Source organism: Pelodiscus sinensis, chromosome 2 (assembly GCF_052426305.1).
Source record: "Pelodiscus sinensis isolate ZL-2025 chromosome 2, ASM5242630v1, whole genome shotgun sequence".
Lineage (NCBI taxonomy): Eukaryota > Metazoa > Chordata > Testudines > Trionychidae > Pelodiscus > Pelodiscus sinensis.
This window is the reverse complement of record NC_143053.1, coordinates 57,136,348-57,162,678: the sequence shown is the minus strand read 5'-3', so window position 1 is coordinate 57,162,678 and position 26,331 is coordinate 57,136,348. Positions and strand designations below refer to the sequence as shown.

The 26,331-nt window shown below is 38.4% G+C and overlaps 1 protein-coding gene across 16 annotated transcripts in view; it reads right to left on the bottom strand.

Annotated features, from left to right (window-relative positions):
• The window catches only part of EYA1 (EYA transcriptional coactivator and phosphatase 1), a 222,870-nt gene that overhangs the window by 50,717 nt on the left and 145,822 nt on the right, over window positions 1–26,331 (bottom strand). For 12 of the 16 annotated variants that reach the window (XM_075920531.2, XM_014577730.4, XM_075920530.2 and 9 more), the window contains 5 exons: window positions 22,457–22,539; window positions 21,873–22,059; window positions 13,935–14,077; window positions 10,991–11,074; window positions 2,807–2,896 (listed from right to left, as the gene is read on the bottom strand). In XM_075920531.2, the coding sequence (XP_075776646.2) occupies window positions 2,807–2,896; window positions 10,991–11,074; window positions 13,935–14,077; window positions 21,873–22,059; window positions 22,457–22,539 (587 nt within the window). The remainder of the gene's footprint in view (window positions 1–2,806; window positions 2,897–10,990; window positions 11,075–13,934; window positions 14,078–21,872; window positions 22,060–22,456; window positions 22,540–26,331) is intronic. The other 4 variants (XM_014577731.4, XM_014577732.4, XM_006131516.5 and 1 more) reach the window with 1 other exon arrangement.

Sequence of the window (26,331 nt, the reverse complement as noted above, 5' to 3'; positions counted from 1 at the left end):
AAAAAAAGACAGGTTAAAATTGCTTTTTATACTGAAATAGCTATGCTTTAGGGCACAAAGGATTAGCTGAATAAATAGTAGATTTGAAAGTTACTACATTTAGTTAACATCAGGATGTTTTAACAGCTCCAACAAATTCAAAACAGGCCATGAAATGACAGCTGGATATTTACAATGACACTAAACAAAAAAATTCTAGGTAGAAATTTTCAACACCAACTGCAATGGGAGTTCTCTACATTCCTTAGTTACCTTTGAAAATCTCAGTCCTAGCTCCTTTCCTCACATCTAGAGATCGTACATAAAGTGATCATTAATTTTCTCCTAATGCGTGTCTCAGAAGATCTAAGGAGTGAAGGAAATGCCCTGACGAATGCTTCTCACTTCCCTCTTGCCCTCCCCTTCCACATCTCTCTGCACAGTGCACAAGGTTCTTTCTTTTGTGAACCTTCTGAGGGTTGCATGGTCTCTACTCCTTTTGATACTAGAAGATATACAAGAGCAAGGCTTTGCCCCTGCAGACTTCAGAAGGCACCAGGGGAGAGGAGAAGGGAGAATGGTACCCTGTTCACCTCAGTCTTGTGTCACAACTATTAACAAAATTGCGATATTTCCAGACCAAATTTTTGTTAAAAGGAGTTATAGTTACAGGCAGGTGTCTGATCTGGCAGTATATTACTTCCCAAGAACACACAAGCTAAAATGACCAACTAAGTATTGTGAAGTCAAGTAATTAGGACAGGGGCAGGTAAAATACAGCCCATGGGCTGCATCCGGCCACCAAACTGCCATTATCCCACAGCCCAGCGAGAGCCTTGGGCAAGCGCCTTGCCTTCTACGCCCCTGCATTGTTCAAAGTGGCCAGCTGTGGGGGCCATGTGTATCTCTTCACTGGGAGCCCCCGGCTTTCACGTGCTGTCCCCACCCCAGCACAATCTCGCAGCTTCCATTCCGGCCAACGTACGCACACGTATATTTAAGAATGCATTGTGCCGGCTTTCTCTTTGTATTTGGACTGCTCTAGCATAGGCTGAGAACACCAGACAACTGGCACAGTGTTGGGAGAATGCAGACATGGCCAAGCTGCTTTGTGCACTTCTTGGACTTAGTTGAGGATCTGGGCCAATATTTCTTCACATGCACAGCCAGCTGCTTCAAAGGTTAATGAACAATTAAAGGATGACATTTTGTAATGTTAAGGCTATAACATGACAATTATCCCCCTGAGGTATGAGATTAACTGCTATTAATGCCAATGGCACTTATGTTCAAGTATCAAAGGGTGGCTATAGGATTCATATATGGCTGTGCAAAGCAAATGAAAACACACTACACATTTTATTAAGCATATTGGTAAGATGTGATACTACCATCTTTTGCTGCTCTGGATAAAATGAAATGCAAATCAGAAACAGATTTGGAAAGTAAGTAGCTTGTACTTGTTATGCTCTTCTAAAAGTCTGAAAAATCAGTTCTACACATGTCATTCACTAATGGCATTTTTGTATAAAAAACAATAATGTCTTTATATGCAGCTTCCTTAATGAAAGAAAACACTTTTAAATGCAAGAAAGCTTGTGTTTTATTGTAAGTGTAAAAATAAATACTTCACTAAGGAATGGAAGAAAAAATAAAGCACATTTAAATAATTTTATTACACTGTAAGTTGCCAATTCATCTGTGAGTAGTTTCTTCTCAGATGAAAAGAAATCTAAACAAGGGACAGATGTTGTACAAACCACATTTAAGATCTGTCACACACTGGCATTTTTCAAATGATTTTGGCTCATCTATTAAATAAGGTGTATTTTGTTGATTTTGAAAAGGGAAACATCAGGAAATATTTAAAGGCCAATTGATGCCAATTAACTTTGATCAGCAAAAGTTGCATTTGAATCTTTTAGATTCTTTTGCCTGTCTGGAATAACACATTCCTAAAATCTAGCAAAACAACAACTTGATGATTAATGTCTGTTGGCAGTCCAACCACAAGCTTGCTAAACACTGGGATTTTAAATAAACGGCTGTCTTTATTATGCTGGGAAACAAATCTGACTATTTTCATGTTTTCTTGTTATGAAAATATGAACAGAAATCACTTTTTCCATTTTAAGATGAAACAGCCTCGCATCATGGTGACAGTCAATTTCAGCAATCCAGATAGTTTTAAGAGTGATCTCACAAGAATCCTAAAACCATAACCCACAGAGGTTGAGAAAGCTGTTGGCATGCTGACACCACATACTCACAGCATGCCACACAAGAGAGGCATAACTAACAAAGAAATCCTAGTATGTAACAAATTGTACCTGCCACGGCGGAAGGCAGATGACCCCACTGTAATAAGCCTCTGAGATTGACAGCATATGCAACATTAATGATTTCCCTTGGGTTCTAGGGTAATATTTCCTCTCAGTGGGATGTAACTGAGAAATCTGCACCCAGCTATTAACTGTTTATAGAAGCTGAAGTTTAATATTTAATGGCCTGTGCAGACTATTGAATTCTAATGCTTATAGATGGATTTTGTGAATCCACTTCTGAAGCTGGCCTATCATGATCATATATACATTAGATGAATAATCTAAAATTGCACATATAATGGCACAAAATTGATGCTTACATTAAATAAAAGCATTGCATTTCGGGGTAACAAATCCTTTGGAGAATATTATATATATTTTTTTTTCTAACATTTGCATTTTAAAGTTGTTATACCAAACCAGACTTTCAAGCTATTTGCTATCATGCAAAACAAAACAAATGTTAAATAACTGCTCAGTGTAAACAAACAATCAGTACTCACTTCTAAGTCATTAAAGAACAGATGTGTGTCTGCCAAATTGAAAATCATCTCCTCCATCCGTAGTCCAAGAGAAACTGAAGTAGGTGGATCCTCAAAGAAACAATGGCAAAATATAGTCAGTAACATGCACACATCACATGCTATAAGAAATATTGCTCAGAAGTAGAGAATACTGAATATATCAGCTGACAGGTCACCTACATATCACGTATCTAGTTAAAGTTGGGCTACCCTAAAAGCTGTTGATAGTGAAAACCCTGATTCTCCACCAAGACTTCAACAGATCTCTGGATATATAAATGCAAGAGATCCACTTATGCTGTTCCAACTGCAGGATTGGGACCTCCCCCACACTTCAAGATTTAAATATAGTGCATAGATTTAAAACAATCATGGCATACTCCAGGAGACTTCCATGAGTAAGATGATTTGGTCATTAGCCTGATTATGCCTTTAATAAATCACCATTAATGTTTAATTTGCAAACAACCACAACATATAAAATAACTCATTAATTCTCTGCAAAACCATGCTTTAATTATTCTTTAAATACAGCCCACCCATGCAGAATGAACAAATCTATTGTTTGTTATTGATACAGAACACACTTTAAATTCTCTGCAGAAATTACCATAACAACGCACTCCTTACTGAGCTAATAAATTCAAGAAGTGTGTTCAGCACTGTGGTTACCAAATGCATTACAGATGTTTGTCCTGTTTTGATTTTTATGTTTTATATATTTTTATCTGAAAATTGAGTCTAATATATTTATTTGATGTAGATTCCGTCACTTACAATGCTTTCTCAAGACTATCCAAGAACATACAAAATACAGCTTTGAAAGAATATGTTATAGTGCTTCAAGACACAATTAATCAAACATTAGTTCATCAGGAGTTTTATTTTATGATAAAAAACAGGATAGTAGGAACAGTTTTCTTTTTTCCTAAATCTGCTTACATTCTACAACTGATGACAATTAAAACCAGGAACTTTACCAGATTTAGCACCCAGTTTTTTTCCTATATCAAATTAATCATTTTTGTAACATGATTTCTGATTTTTTTTTCAATTCACTATCAAATTAACAAATAATAATATGATGTATGATACGATATAATAAAACAATAATAAATGAGCATTTTTCTAAGTTACATATACTTATGAACTCCTATAAAAAGATTTAAATTTATTTAATCTTGCCATTTTGCCAGCAATAAAGCCCGTTACACTTACAAATCAGTTTTATATTTATATTTTGCATCACCAAAAATTTCAGAAGAGAAATTGGGATATTGTAAATACAAAGATTGATCTGCTTGCGTTAAAGTATGAATCAGACTACTGTATTCCTCCTTTTATAAGGCTGATAGTTTTGCAGAATTTATTTTATTTTCCTGGAAGGGAAACATGTGCATGTAAGGGGTTAGGAAGGTTTTATTTTCTCGGTGAAATCCTAAGGATGGCTTTCCTTCTCATCATACAATGCCATATTTGCGAACTGTTATAAAATCAGCATCCTTTAAAATTAATTGATATCATTCCTTATTTCAATTACAGGGATTGCTGTTCAATGAAGTAAAACTCTCTACTTCCTCCTTCTAAGGGCTGACTGTGCTAGGCACCACAGAATTCCCAGCTCCTCCCAACCTAGAGAGCCGGAAACTGGAGCTATGTACCTGACACTGAACTCCAACATGACAGTACAGATCATTAATATCAAGCACCACAGCAGCAGCGAGTGGCTCCGCGGAAGCCAATATGCACGGGGAGCTGGCTTGAAAGCAAGCTTCCTACGTGTACCAGCTCCTACCTAGCCCCCCTAAGTAGGAGCGGGGAGGGGGCACAGGTGGCTCCATGGGATCCGGTGCCTGTGGGGAGCTGGCTTAAAGGCCAGCTTGTCACAGGCATGAGCTCCCACCTTCCCCCCATTGCTGCCTGTGATACGGAGGCAGCAAGTGGTGGGGGAATGTGTGCAGCTGATAGGATTAACCAATAAACCCAGGCTTACTGGTTAATCATGTAGTCGACTACTTGTTGAAATCCCTAATACAGAAGGGCCACGGCATTTCTAATGCCACTCCTACTGTATATTTGCCTGTCTCGAGTTATCAATACTATACATGGGGCATCAATGTTCTCCCAGCTTCCAACATAACCAATTCAGTAGGCAGCTGGCTCAAAACATCATTTATGTGGATGCTAAAAGTTCTAATGTCAATTAAAAGAACTGTTAACTAAACATTATTATACTCATTTCAGAGCACTATTTTTGGAAACAGTCATATCTATTTCAACAGGAAAGAAAAAATGTCCCACTCTCTCGGATTAAATGCTAACACTAAAGCACATTTGTGATTTTGCTCATAAACAGCATCTGAGGGATAGAGGAGAAAAAAAGTGACAAAAAAGATAAACATAGCAGATGGTGAAATAAATGTAAAAGATTGAGGGAGAGCAAATGGAAAAGAGGAACAAAAATAAACAGAAGAAAAATAGTGGGAGAGAGGCAGAGACTTAAAAAAAAAAATAAAAAAAAAAGAGTATTGTCTGTTCAGCAATATTCCTTGTCACTACTCACAGGAATCCTCAAGAAGAGCTCACTGAGACAATAGAAAAATGGATCAAGAGGGAACAGACAGGGTTTGTTACCCTTTCTCCTCGTATTTATTGCTTTACTTAAGATCCAGTTTCTCTAATTAATTGGTTATATGAGATCTCAGATTCCATTAAAATTAAGTTTCTAGCTTTTGTTGTGGACAAAAGCTTGAAAACGGGAAGCCTAAAGGCTTAAAAATCAGAAATCAAATAGAAAAATAAAATCTCATTTTTTGGGGGGGAGGGTTATGATTTGGGCATTATGATTTTCGCAACAGTTGAGCCTGATAAAACTGATTCATAAATCTTAAAGACACTGGCAATTGGGAAAACCAGATATCTACTGAGAAACAGAAACGTATTCCTGTCAAAAATAACTCCTAAGATTACTACAAAAGAAGGGGGGAAAAAATTGTTCCCTATGTTTTTTTCAGTTTGTTCACTGTTATGTGTTTGACAATATTTTGGGTGTAATCCAAAATCCGTGAAAATCAGTTAGTATTTTTCCTTTAACAGTTTAAAGTGTGAAGAACTTGTGGGGTCAACATAACGTAACAAAGCAAACACAAATCTAAAATGCACATTTTGACTTTTAAAGCTGGAAAATGCAAGCCCTGTACACACCCCATTTATTCTAAAATATTCTAATATTTTCTTCCAAAGCAAAGGATACCTCAAATCATCCTCTTCTTCCCATTAATTTTGTTAAAATAATTTCTTCTAACATCAAATATGTTTTATTCTATGTTCCAGGTTATGTCCAAAGAAGGTGGAATAAACACCTTGCTAAACTTGTTGCTATTCACATTGTTTGAACATGGCTTAAATCTGCAATTGGCCAATGAGATCCACTATGTATTTACTGAATGGTAGACACATTCTGTCACATATGCATCAGCTGGCAGTCCGACTAAGCCATATTTCTCCAGTGACTGAACTGCTTTCATTTGTCACTCATCTCTTTTTAACATGCATAGCTATCTATAGCTATCTATCGTATGTTTTTGTCACATTGCTACCAACTAATAAGTTGAGAATCAAACGTCATAATTCTTTATGAAATTATGAACCCATAGCTTTTGTCACGAGAATTTAGGATTCGATCATTTGGGCTGGCACCTAAATAATCCACAAGACTGGCATGTGAAATCAAACACAAATATTTCAATGCAATTTAGGCATAAGACTTTGAAAATCCAACCCTGAAAAATATACGGTTTAATTATATAAACATTGCTCTTATTAGATAGCACGTATATTTGACTTTGTGTTTTTCACTGTGTTTAAGGGTTGTAGAATCAGGCCCATAATGAACAAGTACGTTGCAGTGATTAAGAAAGAACAATGTTATGTATTTTAGAATATATCAGCTAATTTAACTTATAATTTAGTGACAACGATAATTTATCAACCTAGTAACCCAGTTTGCAGAAGGGTAGACCAGTAAACCAAAAAATAGTTTTTGATAGTTCTATACTAACCTTTTCACATAATAAAAAAAGATACTTTGCTCATTTCCATTGCAGGATAGGTTTGCACATACTGTGTGCATGGTTGCTAAAGCTTTTTATCTTAATTGTATTTGTTGGGCTGGCTCTACAGAATGCTGGAATTGCGTGCATATGCACTGATATAAGGGTCGCCACCTTAAGTTCTCTCCATTTCTTCTTGCCAGTATCTCCAACAGAGGAGTAGAAGGGTAGCTCATGAAATGGAAATAAGCAACACATCTCAAAGTCCAACAGTTACAAAAGATTAGTAACCATTCATATTTTTTCTTCTTTGAGTGCTTGTTTAGATGCACTCTATGCTAGGAGACTCACAAGCAGTATTCCAGAAGTGGACTTGGGGTTCATAGATATGCTGACAAACACTGCTCTACCAAAAATGGCGCCATTTTGAACCTGCTGGGTGATGTATTGTAGGAACATGAAGGTATGAACCAACAAGCAGGTTGCACTCTGCAGATATCCTTCATGAGGAACGCTGCCGACGAAGAGTGGGCTCTTCTGAAATGATTGGTTACAATGGCTAGAGGTCTAACATTCACCTACTTGCAACAGGCCCAAATACAGGTGGTTATCCAGAACATGATTTATTTAGGATGGCAGAAGTAGCCCTCTCATCCTTTTCACTTGCTACAATGAGTTGTGTGAATTTGCAGATGGGATTAGTCCCCTCAATATAAAAGGTGAGGGCTTGCCTAACATCGAATGTACGAAGCAAATGTTCCTCACTAGGTTTTTGAGACTTTGGGAAGAAGACAGGTAGAAAAACAATCTGGTTGTATGGAATTTTGGCACCATAGATATAAAGGCCAGATGGGAGAATACTGCATAAGGAGGTTCTGATATAAAGGCTTTGATCTTAGAAACCATTTTGGCCAAGATTATAGCTACCAGGAAAGCAATCTTCCAGGAGAGAAGCAGTAGGGATCATGATACTCATGGCTTAAAGAGGGTCCCATGAGGCTTGACAGGACAATGGGTCAACAAGGGGGATTGACTCATGAACCTAAGTATAGAATATTTCCAGTCCCTTGAGAAACCCAATAATTATCTGGTTAGAGAACAATGATCTGCCATTGACTGGGGGATGGAAGGCTGAGATAGCGGCGAAATGAACCTTAATAGGGAGAGTCACCTTGCAGCTTTAGGTGGAGCACGTAGTCCAAGACAGACTGAAGAGAACATCAGGATGGAGAAAGATTCTGTTCACATGTTCTGCATGTGAAACATTTCCACTTAGCTAAGTAAGTTGTCCTGGTGGAAGGCTTTCAACTACTTAGTAAGACCTATTGAACCTGATCTCTTTCTTGGGATTCAGCCACTCAGCATCCATTGAGTCAGATACAGGGCAGTAAGGTTTGGATGAAGCAATCGAACATGGCCTTGTAAGATCAAGTCCAGGTGGAGTGGTAGTGTAAGTGGCACTGCTACTGAGAGGTCCAGAAGTGTGCCTAATCAATGTGTGCATGTGATTCCTATAGATACCACTAAGGGAAAAATCTCTGGCAATAGTGCACATAGTGCACTTACACCTAGTATGGAATACACACGAGTAAGTACTTAAAGATGAAAAACTGATAAAGAATTACAACGTAAAAGCTTTATTTCAGTAGCAATGGATTACAAATTGGTCATCTTTTGATCTTAAAAATCTTATAAAATGGATTGCAACTTTTGTGCAGGCTATTAGATAATATTCATTCATTTATTAATTCCAAACTTATTCCAAATAAACATGAGAGTTACTTAATATATAAGCAATTAATATTATCATATTTTTAAAAATATATAATCAATCTGGCCTGGAACAAGACAGATTTAAAACAAATTCAGGAAACAGATCAGATTTCAACTACCAGTCATTTTGTTTTATAAAAAAACACAGAGAATTGTGAAACATTTTCCTAAGCCACATAAATTCATAAACAGCATTCATTCACTTTACAACTGCATTTTTCTTAAGGGAAGAGATTTTGAAACCACTACTCGAAAATAATATTCAAAACTCTAACATGTTTTAAGACTTGAATAGCAGCAAGGCTAAACTTAAAAATTAAAAATTAACATTAAAAAATTAATGTTTGGATGAATATAATAGACTAATCTATCTGGCCCCCAAACTAATTTTCACCTTACTTATAGCTTATTTGAGGCATTAAAACATACTATTTCTTTATTAGTGTACCCAAAGGAAATGCAATACCTTATCCCTAGGGCTGTCAATTAATCACAGTTAACTCACATGATTAATGCAAAAAAATTAATCATGATTAATCACAGTTTTAATTGTACTATTAAATAATAGAAAACCATTTGAAATGCATTAAATATTTACAGATGTTTTACTACATGTTCATATATTGATTCCAATTACAGCACAGAATACAAAGTATATAGTACCCACTTCATATTCTTTTTATTGCAAATATTTGCTCTGTAAAAATTACAAAAGAAATAGTATTTTTGAATTCACCTCATAATTACTGCAGTGCTATCTCTTTATTAAGAAAGTAAAAATTAAAAATATAATTTTTGTTACAGAATTGCACTCCAAAACAACGTAAAACTTTAGAGCCTACAAGTCCACTCAGCTCTACTTCTTATTTAGCCAATTGCTAAGATAAACACGTTTGTTTATATTTACAGGAGAAATGCTGCCTGCTTCTTGTTTATGTCACCTGAAAAGGAGAACAGGAGTTTGCATGGAATTTTTGTAGTTACCACTGCAAGGTATTTATATGCTAAATATGCTAAACATTTGTATGCCCCTTCATGTTTTGGCATGTGTGGAGAATTGTATGTCTCCTGCTCTGTTTTAACCACATTCTGCTCTACATTATATTTTAAAGGTAGTCTCAGATGATAACCCAGCACATGTTGTTCATTTTAAGAACAGCTTCACTGCAGATTTGACTAAAACATAAAGAAATTACCAATGTGAGATTTCTAAAGAAACTACAGCACTTGAGCCAAGATTTAAGAATCTGAAGTGCTTTCTAAAATCTGAGAAAGATGAGATGTGAAACATGCTGTCAGAAGACTGAAAAGAACAACATCGTGATATGGAAACTAGAACCTGAACCACCAAAAAAGAAAAACAAACTTCTTCTAGTGGTACCTGATTCAGGCGATGAAAATGTACATGCTTCAGTTAACTCTGCTTTTTTATTTTTATTAAGCAAAACCTTTCATCACCATGGACACATGTCCTCTGGACTGGTGACTGAAGCATGAAGGGAGATATGAATCTTTAGCACATATGGCACATAAATATTTGCTGGCACCTGCTACAACAGTGCCTTGCAAATGCCTATTCTCAATTTCAGGTGACATTGTAAACAATAAGCAGGCAGCATTATCTACTGTAAATGTAAACAAACTTGTCTGTCTGAGCGATTGGCTGAATAAGAAGTCCAACTCATAGGTTCTAAATGTTTCCACTCTTTAATTTTTGAATGCAGTTACTTTTTATACATAACTCTATATGTGTAAATTCAACTTTCATGATAAAGAGATTGCATTACAGCACTTGTGGGTGAATTGAAAAATATAGTATCTATTGTTTTTTACAGTGAAAATATTTGTAATAAAAATAAATCTAAAGTACACTTTGTATTCTGTGTTTTAACTGAAATCAATACATTTGAAAATGTAGAAAACATCCAAAAGTGCTTAAATAAATGGCATTCTATTTTTAATACTGTGATGAATCACACAAATAATTTTGCTAATTGCTTGTTATCCCTACCTATGCCACAAGTCATTCAGCACTTCCTGAAAGGAGCTGAGTATTTGTAACACAGAATGAAGCCAATAGGAGATACAGATGCTTAGCAGACGCTATGATCAACCTTTTAAAATGGCATAATTATCGCTTCCAATAATGTAATTTTTCTCTTATAGAAAGTAAGGAAGGAATGGAGTCTAGGAAAATCCTCCTGGTTTTCTGCCTATCCCCTTATATTTCAACCTTACTTTGCCTATCATGCCAGTCTCTTAACATTCTGGTCCTTTCTGCAGGAAAAACACACCTATGTAACAGCACATGATTGTAAATTAGTTCCTTGACACTTACCCGCCCATATCTGTTAGCATAGGACCCTGTAAGCAAGGAATGGAAAACGATGATCGTCTCATCCAAATCCCAAATGAATACCCTCTGTAAAATAAATAAATAAATAAAATCAAGAAGTCCCTCTGTAAAATTGATACTTGAATCAGTAAGTGTACAAATGAGAAAATTATATTGAAATGGTCTCATACTAACTGATAGTTTTCTTATTAATTTCAGAAAAACTAACAATAGAGTCCCCGAGTTGCTACTTATGACCGTTCGCAGTTACAATTGAAGCTGTCGTAAATGGCGAACCCCGAGTTACGAACACGATCCGCACTTACGAACAGCGCAGTCATGTGTAACTCTATGGGGTCTGACTTATGAACAAACTGAATTATGACCAATTGCTTGGTCCGTAACGGGTTTGTAAGTCGGAGAGAGGCTGTAAATAATAAGTAAAAAAAATAGAGTAAAACAATCTGTTCGTTTTGTATTATACTTACTGCTATTGTAAATTATTCTCTTAATATATAAATATAGCTATTGTTAAACAAAAAGAGAATACCGTAATACAGTACATTATTCAAAAGCCAATGGCTTTTCTTATTGCCAAAGGGAACTAGTGCATCCTGGCTGTCCCTGGCTGGGGTGCATAATGGAAGGTAAAGTCTGCCCAGGGACTGTAGTGCATAGAAGTCAATGGACACATGAAACCATTTTAGCACCATGAGACACTGTAGCAAACTATCAAACTGAAACATATGTGGTTTTAAACACAAAGGGATTGAAGTGTTAGTCTGTGACTTTAAAAATGAGCAGTTCTGTGGCACCTTAGACACTAACAAATTTATTAGGCTATGAGCTTTTGTGTATGAAATTCACTTACTCATCTGATGAAGTGAGTTTTACCCACAAAAGCTCATGAGTTAATACATTTGTTAGTTTCTAAGGTGCCACATTGGTCAGGGTTCATTGGTTTCAGACATTCATTTTTCAAAATATTCCAAGGAAAGTAAATTTTTCATAAAAAAAAATGGTTAGCTAAAAGCTTAATTTCTATTAGAAAAGTGTTTGGGTGGAAAATGTTCCACCAGACATATTGTCATTGTATTTCTGAGCTGTAGGCCTGCCAACAGGGCAACTGCCCAGAGGCTTGGGCTATTTAAAAGGGCCTCTGGCTGCCAGTGGCAGTACAGCAGGGCCGAGGCAGGCTTCCTATCAGTCCTCACTCCATGCAACCAGCTCCCAGAAGCAACCAGCACCATACCTGCAGGCTCAGAACCTGCAGCCCCCACTGGCACTGGCCAATGGGAGTTGTGAAGTAACTATAGCCAATGGGAATTGTGATGTCTGGTGGTGGCTGTGGGAAGATACAGGCGGAGACTCCCCCACACATCTGGGTGTGTGCCAGTCACTTTCAGGAGTCACCCAAGTTAAGCAATGACCTTCTACCCCCAGCACTGAGTCTGCACCCAACCCCCCTTTCCAAAACCTAATCTCCACACTCAACTTCCCTCCCACAGCCTACAAACTGCACACCGACAATCATTGAACACTAGGACTGGAAGGGACTTCCAAAGGTCATCATGGCCAGTCCCCTGTCCTCATGGCACAGGACCCAGTACCATCTAGACCATACCTGATAGATGTCTATCTAACCTGGTCTTAAATATCTCCAGAGATGGACATTCCACAACCTCCCTAGGCAATTTATTCCAATGTTTAATCGCCCTGACAGTTAGGAAGATTTTCCTAGTCCAACCTAAACCTTCCTTTATGCAGTTTAAGCCGATTGCTTCTTGTCCTATCCTCAGAAGCTAAGGAGAACAATTTTTCTCCCTCCTCCTTGTGATACCCTTTTAGATACCTGAAAACAGCTATCATGTCCCCTCTTAATCCTCTTCTTTTCAAATTAAGCAAGCCCAGTTCTTTCAGTCTTCCTTCATTGCTCATGTTTTCTAGACCTTTAATCATTCTTGTTGCTCTTCTTTGGACCTTCTCCAATTTCTCCACATCTTTCTTGAAATGTGATGCCCAGAACTGGACACAACAATACTCCATTTGAGGACTAATCAGCGCAGAGTAGAGCAGAAGAATGACTTCTCATGTCTTTCTCACAACACTCCTGTTAATGCAGCCCAGAATCATGTTTGCTTTTTTTTGCAACAGTGTCACACTGTTGATTTATATTTAGCTTGCGGTCCACTATGACCCCTAGATCCTTTCTGCAGTACTCCTTCTTAGAGAGTCACTTCCCATTTTGTATATGTGAGACTGATTGTTCCTAAGCGGAGCACTTTGCATTTGTCCTTATTAAACTTCACCCTATTTACTTCAGACCATTTCTCCAGTTTGTCCAGATCATTCTGAATTATGACCCTGTCCTCCAAAGCAGTTGCCTCCCCTCCCAGCTTCGTATCATCTGCAAACTTAATTAGTGTACTCTCTATGCCAATATCTAAATTGTTGAAGATACTGAAGAGAACCGGTACCAAAACAGACTCCTTCTGTACTCTAACCTCCTGCTCCAGGCTGGTGAAAGGGAGTAAGGGTGGGGGACAGTGAGCAATGAAGGAAGGGGGAGAGAGTGAGCAGTGGTGGGAGATGGGTCTGGCCTCAGGCAAGGACAGGGGCATGGGCAGGGCAAGGATCTTTGGGTTCACCTGATGAGACAGTTGGCAACCCTACTGGGCAGGCATATGGAAGCCCTGATCATGACAGAAGAGCATGCCTAGCAACATGGCCAGCTGCTCGCTGGGCTCCAACCAATGGAGTTGCATTACCACCTAGAGTGTCAGGTGAACCATGTGTGCATCTTGTGCGTGTGTGGGGACCCACTGACAGTTCTGTGCTGGGGCCTCAAATTGCTGTCAGTGGCCCTGCTGATCTTTATATAAATTTCTCTCTTCAAAGTAACTGAAAGATATCAGAGTTTGCAGTAAATACAAGGCATAAAACATACCTCTAGGTCAGAGTCAGGCAGCGGAGAAGGGTTATTGTTTCTTCTGCCTCGCCCACGTGACTTTCCATCAGAACTACGACGCAATCTATCTGAATCAGAATCTTTAATGGGTGTTGATGGACTGTGGATTGTGCTGTACTCTGCTGTAATACAGAAATAACTTTCACCTTTCAATTCAAAATCCAAAAGGTCAGTTTTTACTTTCTTTTATTTCTTTAGATTTGATGTAAAAATATAACATCGGTACTAAAGCTCTTAGTGCACTGACAATAATTAGGGTTATGATAGCCATTAAGCAGCATTATACCAATAATAAACAAACAAAAATGGAAAAACTCCAGAAAATCTTCACAACTCCAAATGATACACAGGAAAACACCTCTAATCCTTCTCCAAAATCCCTATCAAAATTTTTAAGTTTGTTGCAATTTGGAATAATTTTTTTCACTGCTGTTAATTTCATTCTGGGCCAAATTTTCAACACATCCTTTTTCTATTATCTCCACAATGATTTGCGAGTGTGAAGTCACATTGAAAATGGAAAAGATTAGAAGTCTTAATAGCCAATCCTCAAAACTTTTAAGAATTGGAAAGTTAATGAGTTCTATTTTCAGATGTCACCTTTTTTGGTTCAAATAAATTGTTTTTAATCACAATATGATGCTGGACTGCTCAAAATAAGGATTACATTTTAACCTTGATTTTTTGAAGGATTCATATATTCTTCAAAGACTCTTCAACACTGAAATTACTGGATGAATAATTTCAAAATTGGACACAGAATCTTTCCTAACAAATGTATGATGTATTATATTTTAGGAAAATGTTTATACAAAACTGTTTATGATCGTTAGAAATGTAAGTAAAGGCCTGATAAGTTTTGCTGAAAACATTCTTGTGGCAAAACAATATTCTTCTGGCAAGACTTTGAGATGCAGCATGCAGCCTGGGGCCTGCAAGGGACTCCCATCTGGCCCTGAGTTACACACAGCATTTCAAAGCAGCAGACCCAAGGCTTCATGCAGCGTTGCCACTCTGAAACATTGGCGGCAATTCAAAGCAGCAGCACTGTGTGGAGCCCAGGGGTCTGTGCATGTCAACTATCCGATCAGCGTTTGCTTATCGGATAGTTGACTAGTCATTCAGATCCCTAATGTATAGCAGTCTATCTGTACATAAACAAAGTGCAGCAGTTTGGACAGATGTATGGCAATCCCTTCTCACAGAAGTAACCCTTTCTTCTAATGAATTCAAATGTTTGATTAAATTAATGATCCAAAAATCATTAAAATCAATGCGACTAGTCAGAATGACTCAAACAAATAAGGATCTTGTGCACTGAATAAACAAAGCTGATATTCTCAAAACTACGTGTTTGGTCCTCAAATTTTCACTTAACTTAAACAACTAAATTAACTTGAAATATTTTAGAAGAAAAAACAACTGGAATAAAATGTATAATGTTAAACAATATGAGAGAATGTCCAAATGGGACTCAAATCTAATATATGGTCATGTTTGTATTGAACTATAAAAATAATTCAAATGTATAAAGCTACATGACTGAAGAGAAAAACAGATATGTAATCTTCCAAGAAAACACAAAAAAGTCATTGTTGGATTCACTTATTTAAACTTTAAAAATGTCATTGTCTAAACAACAGCTGACGTACATTCCAAGATAAACTCCATTGTATAGTACATTTCCACATAATATTTAAATTAATATTTTGACTGAAAACAGTCTTCTTCCTGGGAGATGACATCATAAGTAATACATTATAGTAAATTAATTCAAACACATGCTTTCAAATAATAACCCCCTATTTTTAACCTTACATTCATCTTTAATTTTCTAATAGCAGTAAATTTTAACTGAAGAATAAAAAAAAGAAAAATATAGAGAAAATCTGTGCTAAAAGTGTTCTGACCCAATAACTGACATTTATTTAATAAATCTTTCTGGAGGTGAGGCCTCAGTTCCAGAGGCGATGAACACTTGTAACTCCTGTAAATTCAACTGGAGTTGAACATCTGAAAATATATTTAGTCATCTAACTTTCCCTGTTCTGGCACTCTCGGAACCTGACTGGACCCAGATAAGGTTATTTCTGGCCCCCTTGCGACTGGCCCCTTCTGTCCTGGCCTGGCTGCCAGCCTCCTAAGCAGCCCCTCCCCTGTTGCAGGCCGGGCTCCTGGCCCCACCAGGCAGCCCTGCAGTCTTGCTGCCAGGCTGCCGGCACTTCAACTAGCAGCTCTGTCACTGGGCTCCCAGCCCTGATGGGCAGCCCCACCACTAGCAGCTCACTGGCCTGCCAGCCCGCAGGGCTTCCAGTAGGACTCTCTGGCCTGGAACATCCATGGTCCGGTAGGTTGTTGCCAGACCATGGGTTGTTGCTGGAGCAGAGAGTCCCAGATTAGAGAGGTTCAAACCATACCTAATTTTTGAAAATCCTGACCATAGAGCCCGGCTACCCAAGATGACAAATTCCTGTTGTCTCAGTACACAGATGCTGAATCTGGGTTCTTTGGGGCTAGAGCATCCAGGGAAAATATAGTGGGTACTCAGTACCCAGGTGTAGCACTACTGATCAGCTTCTTCCCTCCTCCGCCCCAACCAGTGATCAGCTGTTCATTGTTGTACAAGAGGCATGGTGAGCAAGGAGGAGAAGCGGCAACAGGAAGAGGGTGGGGCGGGGATGGAAAGAGCCAGTGAGGGGGTGAGGGTTTGGAGGAAAGAGTGGAGTGGGGGAGGGGCCTGAGTGGAGTGGTGGTTTGAATACCCCTAGGAACTAAAAAAATTGGCAGCTGTGTCTGGGTACATATCGATTATCTTAAATAAGATAAAAAAATATATGTGGATGGTTAACATGGGGAAAATGTAATTGAAAATTTGGATAAATTATAAGAGTAAATGTACCTAAAGGAGTGTGTATGTGTATATGTGTGTCAGAGAAATGAAGATGTTTCCACTTTCACTGACAGACAAGTTCAGTCAACTTACTGTGTAGAAAATACTTAACACTATGACCCATGCCCCAGATAGATGGTGGCCTGTATGGATACTTTTAGAGGAATGGGGCATAATAAAAGTCAAGTTAATACTGGGAAACTTCATGACCTTTAAAAGTAATGGAGAGGTAGCCGTGTTAGTCTGATTTTGGTAAAACAAACAAAAAAAAGCAGTCATGTAGCACTTTAAAGACTAACAAGATGGTTTATTAGGTGATGAGTTTTCGTGGGGCAGAGGAAGTAGGTCTGCCCCATAAAAGCTCATCACCTAATAAACCATCTTCTAGTCTTTAAAGTGATACACGACTGCTTTTTTTTTTTGTTTTATTCATGACCTTTGATATTTAAATAGTCAGATTAGAGAATTTAGGATTTTTAAAGAACAGTAAGTGTAAATTCTTTTGGGTAAGTATTAATTTGGGGATTCTCTAAATTTTAAATTCTTATATATTTGCTTATTGCAATGATGTCTGACTAAATTACACCACTACCACTGATAAGGGTTATTGCCTGCTTATTTCAAGTTTCTGCTAGACTTTGATTTAGTGTATCATTTTGATATAACTTTACTTTTAGCATGTTAACAAAAGTACAGGAATTGCTCAAACAATCAGAATAGTGGGCCTCAGAGTCTTTTCCCTTTCAGCAGCTTCAAAAAAAGTGTGGCTTGAAAAAAGGGTGCAAGAAACCCTGCAATGGACAGGTACTATACTACGTACCTAAAGGTGCTCCAATAATTCAATGTTTTATCTTTCTTCTAATTTTTTTTAATCCTAATGAAAATAATTATGAATGTTCTATCTATATATTTTACATTTGTCCTCAGGCTATCTTGTAGCAAGGAGTTCCTTGAATTAATGGGTTGTGAGAAATATTTCCTTTAATTGGTTTTAAATCTGCTCTCTTCAGTTTAATTGAATGCTTTCTTGTTCATCAGAAAAGGTAAATAGGAATAATACTCAACGTACCTTTATGATCCTCATAATTGTATGTAATATATCTACCCTGGGTATTATAAATATTTCATGTTTTCTCTCTCTCTGTGTGTGTGAGAGAGAGAAAACATATATAGACACCATATTTCCCTCCTACATCTATATGTGATACGTTTCATCTTCTATATTTTTGGGGAAAATCCATAAATAAGATTAAAACACTACAAAAATGTAAATATAGCATTTAACATCACTCTTCTACAGCATATATTTCTGTTCCGTTATTATGGAAAGACCTTGCCTATATAAACTCATGGCTCTGGTTTACTCACCTACTTCTTATTTACTGTTGTGAAATCTGATAAGGAGAAGGAGTCAAAGTGGCTTTTTATTTTGAAACGCTGAGCGTGGAATAATGTTTAGCCTATGGAGATAAATCAGTAACCTGTGGTTCAGAATAATTTTAGCAGACTAACAGAGTTTTTATCGTTGTTTGATGTTGCATTGTGTAAGCAATATAAAAACAACCTGCAATGTCTTTCAAACATATTGTAGTATGGAAAGCAGGAAAATCTAATAGGGGTCATTCTCAAGAATAATGCAACTCTTTCTGCCTGGAAATGTAACTTAATAAATTATGACTGTGGTTTCATGTAAGATAGGAAGGTAACTCTGAGTTGTTCACTGTTTCTACACTAAATTATTTAGCACAATATAAAATATATAAAACTTAATCTAGAACTGCACAAACTGTCACAAACCATGATGAAAGATGGATATGGGAGAGAAAATGTTTCCATAGTAAAGTTAAATACCAAAACCCTATAGAAATTAGTCATTTTCTAAACTGTAGCTACTTTAAAATTATGTTTTTTTCCTCTAGAGATGTTAAACTTTTATAATTAATACTCCTCCTGTTACATAGTCACTCTAGTAAATGACTTGCCTAAAGACTCCAAGGATTGCATGCAGGACAGACACATGCTGTTCACACTTCAGTGGCTCTAGAATGAGGCATGGTATACATACAAAATTAGGTCAAGATACCTCAAAAAATCTAAATTCTTGAGCAATATAGTTAAACCAACCAACCCCAGGTACAGGACCACCGACGGGGGTAGGATTGGGGGGCAAAAGGGTCTACCTAGGGTCCCAGCAGTAACGGCAGCGGTCAGGAACTTGGGACCCCTTTGAAATATTGTGGGAGTGCTTCACCACTGCTCCACAGCATTCTTAGGGCTGGGTGGGGAGGGTAAAGGCTGAATACCCTCAGCTCTGCACCTTCCACCCAGGACTCCACCCCTTTCAAGGGTGTGATGCTGCCCCCTTCCCCCACAGACTTTGCCTCTGGACCCACAGTGGCTGTTGGCCCTGCTGCTAAGGGATAGACAGCGCTTGGTCAATAGAAGAGTTCTTCTGTTGGCGCAAGCAGCGTTTACACTGAAATGCTATAGCAGTGCATTTCCAATGCTGCAGCTGTATATTCATCCTGTCTCCACCTCCCAAAATTTCATTTTTAAAATGCAGGAGAACCCAAAAGGTGTGTATGCACATGAATAAATCATCCCGTAATCATGACTGCAACCATTCTGCAAGCGTTTATCCATGTGAATAGTACCACTGACTTTTAAAGACCTGCTTATCTGAGTAAAATTAAGTGCATTCACATGCTGTACAACAGCAAGCTTTGATGGTAAGCACTTCAGACCTGGGACCATGTCTTTTTCCATGTTCTCTGAAGGGCCTCACACATTTGGGTACGATATACCAGCAATGTGTCTTTAAAATACTGTAGAAGTTCAACTGCAATTGCCATAAGCCCCGACTAAGCAGCAATACAGTGTTGTTCTGCCTCAGGTCAGGAACTAGATTGTGACTCAGAATCACCACCTAGTTTCTGATTCCCTCCTTGTTTCAAGATGGAGCAGGAAGGGAAGCAATCTGTGCTAACCGTATATCTTCTTCTGTTGACATACTATCTCAATTGTGCTGTTCAGGTCAAAGACAAGGCTGCATTCATGCCCTGCCCCTGAACAAGGATGGCTTAGAGGCCCCCTCCAGTGGGGTGACCACATAGCAAGTGTGAAAAAACTGGGCATTTTTTTCTCCCAGGAAGGTACAGTAATGTATGAAGAAAGCCCCTAATATAGGGATATCTGGACATGTTACCCTGCAAAGGCTGTGTGTTCCTTTATTTGCAGCTACCTGTGATATAGCTGCATCACCCCCCTGGGTAGTGTCTGGGATAAGTTATAAACTTGCCTTTAGTCATTAAATCCGTAACACAAATATCTCAATTACAAAGCTATCCCTGTCAACTTATCACACCCAAGAGAGAAGAATAGCAAGCTGAACAAAGGATATGACATGGAGCAATGACAGGGTTGGTAACAATTGCAACCACATGTATAGATTCCATTGTCAGAGAGTGAAAGGGAAGCAGAAAGAGGGTTGGATGGAGGACACAGGCCATCCCCCTGTGAAGAAAACTACACCAATAATTACTTTTCTTTGCAAGTTTATAGACCACACCTTATGTCACCTCAGACAATTCCTCATCTCTCAGAAAGACTTTAGCTAGACACAGGTCTTTTAAAAAGCAGCTGACACAAAGACCTCAACAAGACTTGTGAAGATACTGGAGGTCTGAAATATTAAATGAAGCTTTGAATGTGTCACTAATTTTAAGTAAGGCAGGATAGGGCTCCTGTTTAAACTGAGAATATCACTTTTAAAAAGAAAAACAACATAAAGTTTAAACTTTCCCAACAAAAATTTAGAAAATTATTTCCTGAATCAGAATTACAAGGTAAATATATTTTGATAAAATTTAAAACTTGTCTGAAGTAAGGGGGATGTTTTCTTAATAACATCTGAAGTCATTACACTTCAGTAAGCCACTTAGAGTATTAAACAACAAAAGGAAGCACAAGTGAATCTAGCTGCCTTCCATACACATTCACATGTACTGTACTGAAAGAGTCCTATCTCCTCCTCTATGTATCCTTCTTTCTTCCCAACTTACCTTCACTAACCATACAGAAAGGAACAGCGCCGCCTAAATTTTCTTGAGCTTTGTATTAATGCACAAAACTGGTAGAATGTTGGCAGATCACATTACAAAACCCATTGTGTATGTGCAAAGTATGTTTAAGAACTTTTATAACTTTTCCAAATAATCACTGGATTTTTACTCTACCACTGAGATGCAATCTACAGCCTAGGAACTTTTCCTTGAGAAATGTCAAGCTTCTATGATCTATCATCAATATTCTTGAAATATTAACCCTCTCCCCCCCCACACGCAACTTTTTTTCACATAACTTTAAATATGAAAAAGACATTTTTTTACTCTTCATTTCTAAAACAGGTGGCCCACTTTGACTCTAACCTGCAAAAAGGAGTAAATTAAAGACTGCCACATTTCAGCAAAGAAGATGGGGAATGTTATAAAGCCACTGAAAATGTTTCCTTAAGATTGCAAGAATACTTCCCATTTAACTATTCCTTACAGAGATTATTATGGGTTTTGCTTATAATATGTGCAACACAGACAATCTTTCAGAATGTACAATGGGTTAAATCTTGAAAGTCTTTTTGCTTTTTATGCATTACTTATTTATTCACACAAAATTAATGGGGTTTTACCTAAGTAAACACTGAGTGTAAGAGACTCAGAACTTGGCCCAGTATAAAGACTTTCCCATATCATACAATTTAAAATAAATGTGTTAGTAGTATTGCAAATAAATACAAATTACAGTGTATTTCTCTTGAAAACCTTATTTAAATATTGTCTTAAATTTTCTTAACCAATGCTCTATCTAAATCGAAATACAGGACTATGTAGCACTTTAAAGACTAGAGATACCATACATTAAAGATGTTGAAAAAACTTCAACCCCCTCCCTAAACAAAACAAAAACAAACTCCCAAACCTTTCAACTTACAGAAATGTGACCCATGGGGATTATAAAATCCATGTAATTACCTGCTGCAGGATCTGTAACTGCTTGACTGGTGACACCAGATGGTGGTTCTTGAAGCTGGTATGTTGCATTTGTGGAAGGTGGTGTTGGGCTGGTGTTGCTGCTTGTCATATAATGTGAAGGGTATGGTGAACTATTATAATACTGTGCATACTGACCCTGGCCAAAACTAGGATAAGATGGATATTCCTACCAGAGAAAAAGCAACATCAGACTTTTCTTTCAAGGTTTTGCTACTTTTTAGTATACATTCCAAAATATAAGTAAAAACACATGTCTGTGTTCCACTGTCTTCACTGGACTTTACACAGTAGAGATGACAAACATAAGATTGTAAAAGCAAACCTAACTTTCACATACTTTTAGTACATTTTCTTGCACAAACAGAATATGAGATATACTATTGTAATTATATAGCTTGTTCTTTTATCGGGTAACAAGTAAGGAAAAAATTCCCTTGAAACGACATTCTCTTTCTTAGCAAAATCTCCTGAGCTCAGTATTTTCGAAGGGCAAGCACTGGATAACTTGCTCGTGTGAAATACAGTTTTGCCAAACTTTCATTTAATTTTATGTATGAATTTACCTGCTGTGAACTATTAAATCCAGTAGAATTTGTGAGTGAATTATTTCCTGCATATATTCCTGATGATGTTGTAAAGCTGCTCCCTGAAATGAAATTATGTTAATTACTAAAACACTCTTTCGGAAAATAACTTCATCACAGCAAACTTGGAATACTTCCCACATGTTGGCCACTATGGTTGTCATCAATATAAACATGTAGAAACAGGTCAAGTTATAATTCATTATTTCTGACCCCCTACATTTCATTACGTAGTTATTGTTTAAGAAGAAAAAGTTAGTCTGATGGAACAGCTGAAATGTGCAGAATGGAATAGGAACAAATTTAGAAATATCTTTGGTTTGGTCTCATGTAATGTCTGTCAGACTTTATGTATTTAACACTTGACAAGTGCAAAGTAAAGCACATTGGAAAAAAAGAATCCCAACTACACATACACAGTGACAGTATCTGTTACCATTAAAAAGGAGACTCTAGAACAAGGGTGAGCAATAATTTTTTTGGGGGGGGGGGAGGTCACTTCACGATGGCAGTGATTGTGAACTACCCCCTGAATGGGCATGGCCTTGGGTGGAAGGTGGCTATTCCCTCTAGGTGCAGCTTGTCCCTGGCAGGGGGAGGAGACTTTGTATGCTCCCCCACCCTCAGGCCCTGATTGGCCTGGAGATGGTGGAGCTATCACAAAGTCTTTGCCCCTCACTCCTGCCCTGGTCAGGGGCACACGATGCGTAGAGGGAGCTGCTAGCTGTTTTGAACAGTTGGCATTTCCCTCTGATGCCGTGTGCCCCTGGTGGGGGGAGGAGACTTCCCCCCTGCTCCCAAGTCTCAATTAGCCTGGGGGTGGGGGAGTGGCAGGGTGGCCACTGGCCGGATCAAACTGCTTGGTGGGCGGGATTCAGCCTGCGGACCCTCTTTTGCCCACCCTGTCCTAGAATCACTTTGAGCACTTCAGCACAATCCACGGCAGTCAAAAAGGCTAACTATGATAGGAACTACTAAGGAAAGGGATAAAAAGTAAGATCAAAGGTATCACAATGCCACTATAGAAATCCAGGGCATGCTCACACCTTGAATACTGTGTCCAGTGCTCATTGTCCCATCTTAAAAAAGGATATAAGGGAACTGGAAAAGTTTCAGAAAAAGGCAACATACATGATCAAGGGATGAAATGGACTGCCATACAAGAAGAGATAACAAGGACTAGGACTCTTCAGCTTTGAAAAGAGGCAATTAAGGGAGGAATATGATAGAGGTCCTGAATCATGAACGCTGTGGAAGGAGTGCATACGGAGGGGTTATATATTCTTTTCCACAACACAAAAGCCAGGTGGCACGTAACTAAATAAGCGGCCAGTATGTAACAGACAAGACAAAATATTTTTTTCACATAATGCACAATTAACCTATAGAATTCATTGCCATGGGATGCCGTGAGGCCAAAAGTATAACTGGCTTCAAAAAAGAACTAGATAAGTTCACAGAGGACAGGACCATCGAAAACTATTAGTCAGGATGAACAGGGAATGCATCCTCATGCCTCGGGTGACCCTGAGCTTTTGACTGCCAGAAGTGAAGAGGAGGGGAAAACATGGGAAGATCACCCCAGTTGCCACGTTCTGTACACTCCTCCTGAAGCTCTGGCACTGTGGGGGAGAAGATACTAAGGTAGATGGACCATTTGTCTGACCCAGTTATGTTCTTATTAGAAGACTTACCCAGGGTTGCCCAGGTCTGGTCCAGGAGTGGGGAAGGGGCTGTGCAGGTCTCCTGCTGGTACTCCTTGAGCCTGGTCTAGGGCCAGGTGGGGAGAGTGGAAGCTTCTGTCCAGTGCTTCCCAGGCCCATCCCAGGGGATGGAGGAGGGTCTAAGCAGGCCAGCTGGCCTGGGGAGGCAGAGGGGTGGCCCGGTGGGAGGTGTCTGGCTTTTGTGGGGTGAGGGTCAGGGCTGTACTGCCTGGCCCTAGTGGTGGTGGGGGGGAAGTGCAGCACTGAGGGAGGAGTTTGGGGCAGAGGAGCCACTTACTTGGGCCAGTAGCTGGCAAGATCAGTCCCCAGCTAGCCTCACCCTTCTTGGTGTACCTGTCCCAGTGATCACTATAGCATCCCGCCTCTCTGCCCCCTTGCTTTCCATTTTACGGAAAACAATTGAATTCCAGGCACATCCCATTGTCCTGGCACAGCCAAACTTTGACCTTGCTTTAAGTTAGGATAAGAGAAAGCTGCATACCAAATCTGGTGGTCCCAGCTGTTACCGTTTAGATAACAAACAGACTTACAAAGAGACAGACAGATGGACTCAGACAGACAAATCTCTAATATATATATAAAATAAAGTATAAATATATAAAGTAATGAGCTTTTAAAGTTCTTTTTTCAAAAAACAAAACAAAACCAAAACAATAATGCAGTACCCACAAGCCTGATTCTGAGGGCCACAGGAGTTTGGGTCTGCGGCTCATTTCAGAATCAGGCCAAACACTGCCACCAGTTGAGAGCTGACATTGTTCTCACTCCTTTAGAAACACAGATGAAGACTCAGTCCCTGCTATAAGCAGCTTACAAGCTTGTCCAGTTGTGAAAGCTATTACGGTTCACTAATTGATCCTAGGTTTCCTTAGGCAGTAAACCTTTTCAAAAAGGGTTATTGGCCATGACACCAGGAAAAATAAATATACTACATGGACTATCAACATAGGTGCCAAAGACTGAATGAACACACACTTCCTCACCACCAGCCACCATAGATGAACAGATGTTTAATGTCTAATTCGAGGAGCAGTGGCTCTAAAAGGGCAGCAACCCCATTTCAAATGGATTGCATTCACTGTGTATGCACCCAGCTGCAACACTGCTGCAAGGTGAGACACATGGATACACAGGGACTTTGTATGGCAGAACTGCAGAAGTTGCACTGGCAGAAGGAAAAAGAATACAGAGAAGCTGCAAATTAATCTGTATTGTTTATTTATAGCTTCCCCTTCTTCAACTCAGTTTTGAAATATAATGTAAATAAAGATATACGTGACCAAGGGAGAAGAACCTAGGGCAAAATAAAACAGAAAGAGGGGCGTATGAATTCATTGCTCCCTTGCACTGCCAAACATTATACTATTGGCTAAATTGCCACTATCAAAATCATAGTGACCACAAAAATTGTTGAGAATGTTTGTGGTGCAATTTGTTGACATAATCCTGTGATTTAAAAAAAGAGAAACAGTACAGCCTTGGTGGTTCTAATGCTGTTACAGATTTGGATTAAAAAAGAAATGATGAGATGAAAATAGTAAAAACATACTCTGAACTATTTTCAGGCTTAGGAAAGCAGCGTTTCTTGCATATCTAAAATATACATTACCTTCAAGGAGTACAGATCTGGGTGCTTGCTTCCCCCCGCTTTCCCCAACACATACACTTTTTAAGCTCTCCAGCAGGAACAATGTATATCCACAAAATCATGGGGCAAAAATACTAAAACGATTCAAGTGTGAATGTTAATAAAAAAAACCTGCATACTCTGTGGCCACCAAAGACCTCGAATGTATTGGGTGTAGAGGAGGTCTAACAGTGTTCTGAATAAAAATACAATTTAGTGTAGTGCAAGAGACAGTAACCATAAGAAACACTTTTTCCTATAAACCTTTATTACTTTTTACTATTACTGTGGGGGCTGTACAATGGTTGATAAGAATCTTATAAATATATGAGCTAAATCAAACTGCTTTGGCAGTAGAGTTTGCATCCATGATTAGCACAATGTACAGAGAAACAGTACTCATGGAAAAAATACAAGAATTTAAATTTCATTGAAAGTTTAAGGATCAACACTGTTTTTTACACTGTAAGCCAAAGAGCCAGAATGAAGATGTGAAAGTTTTC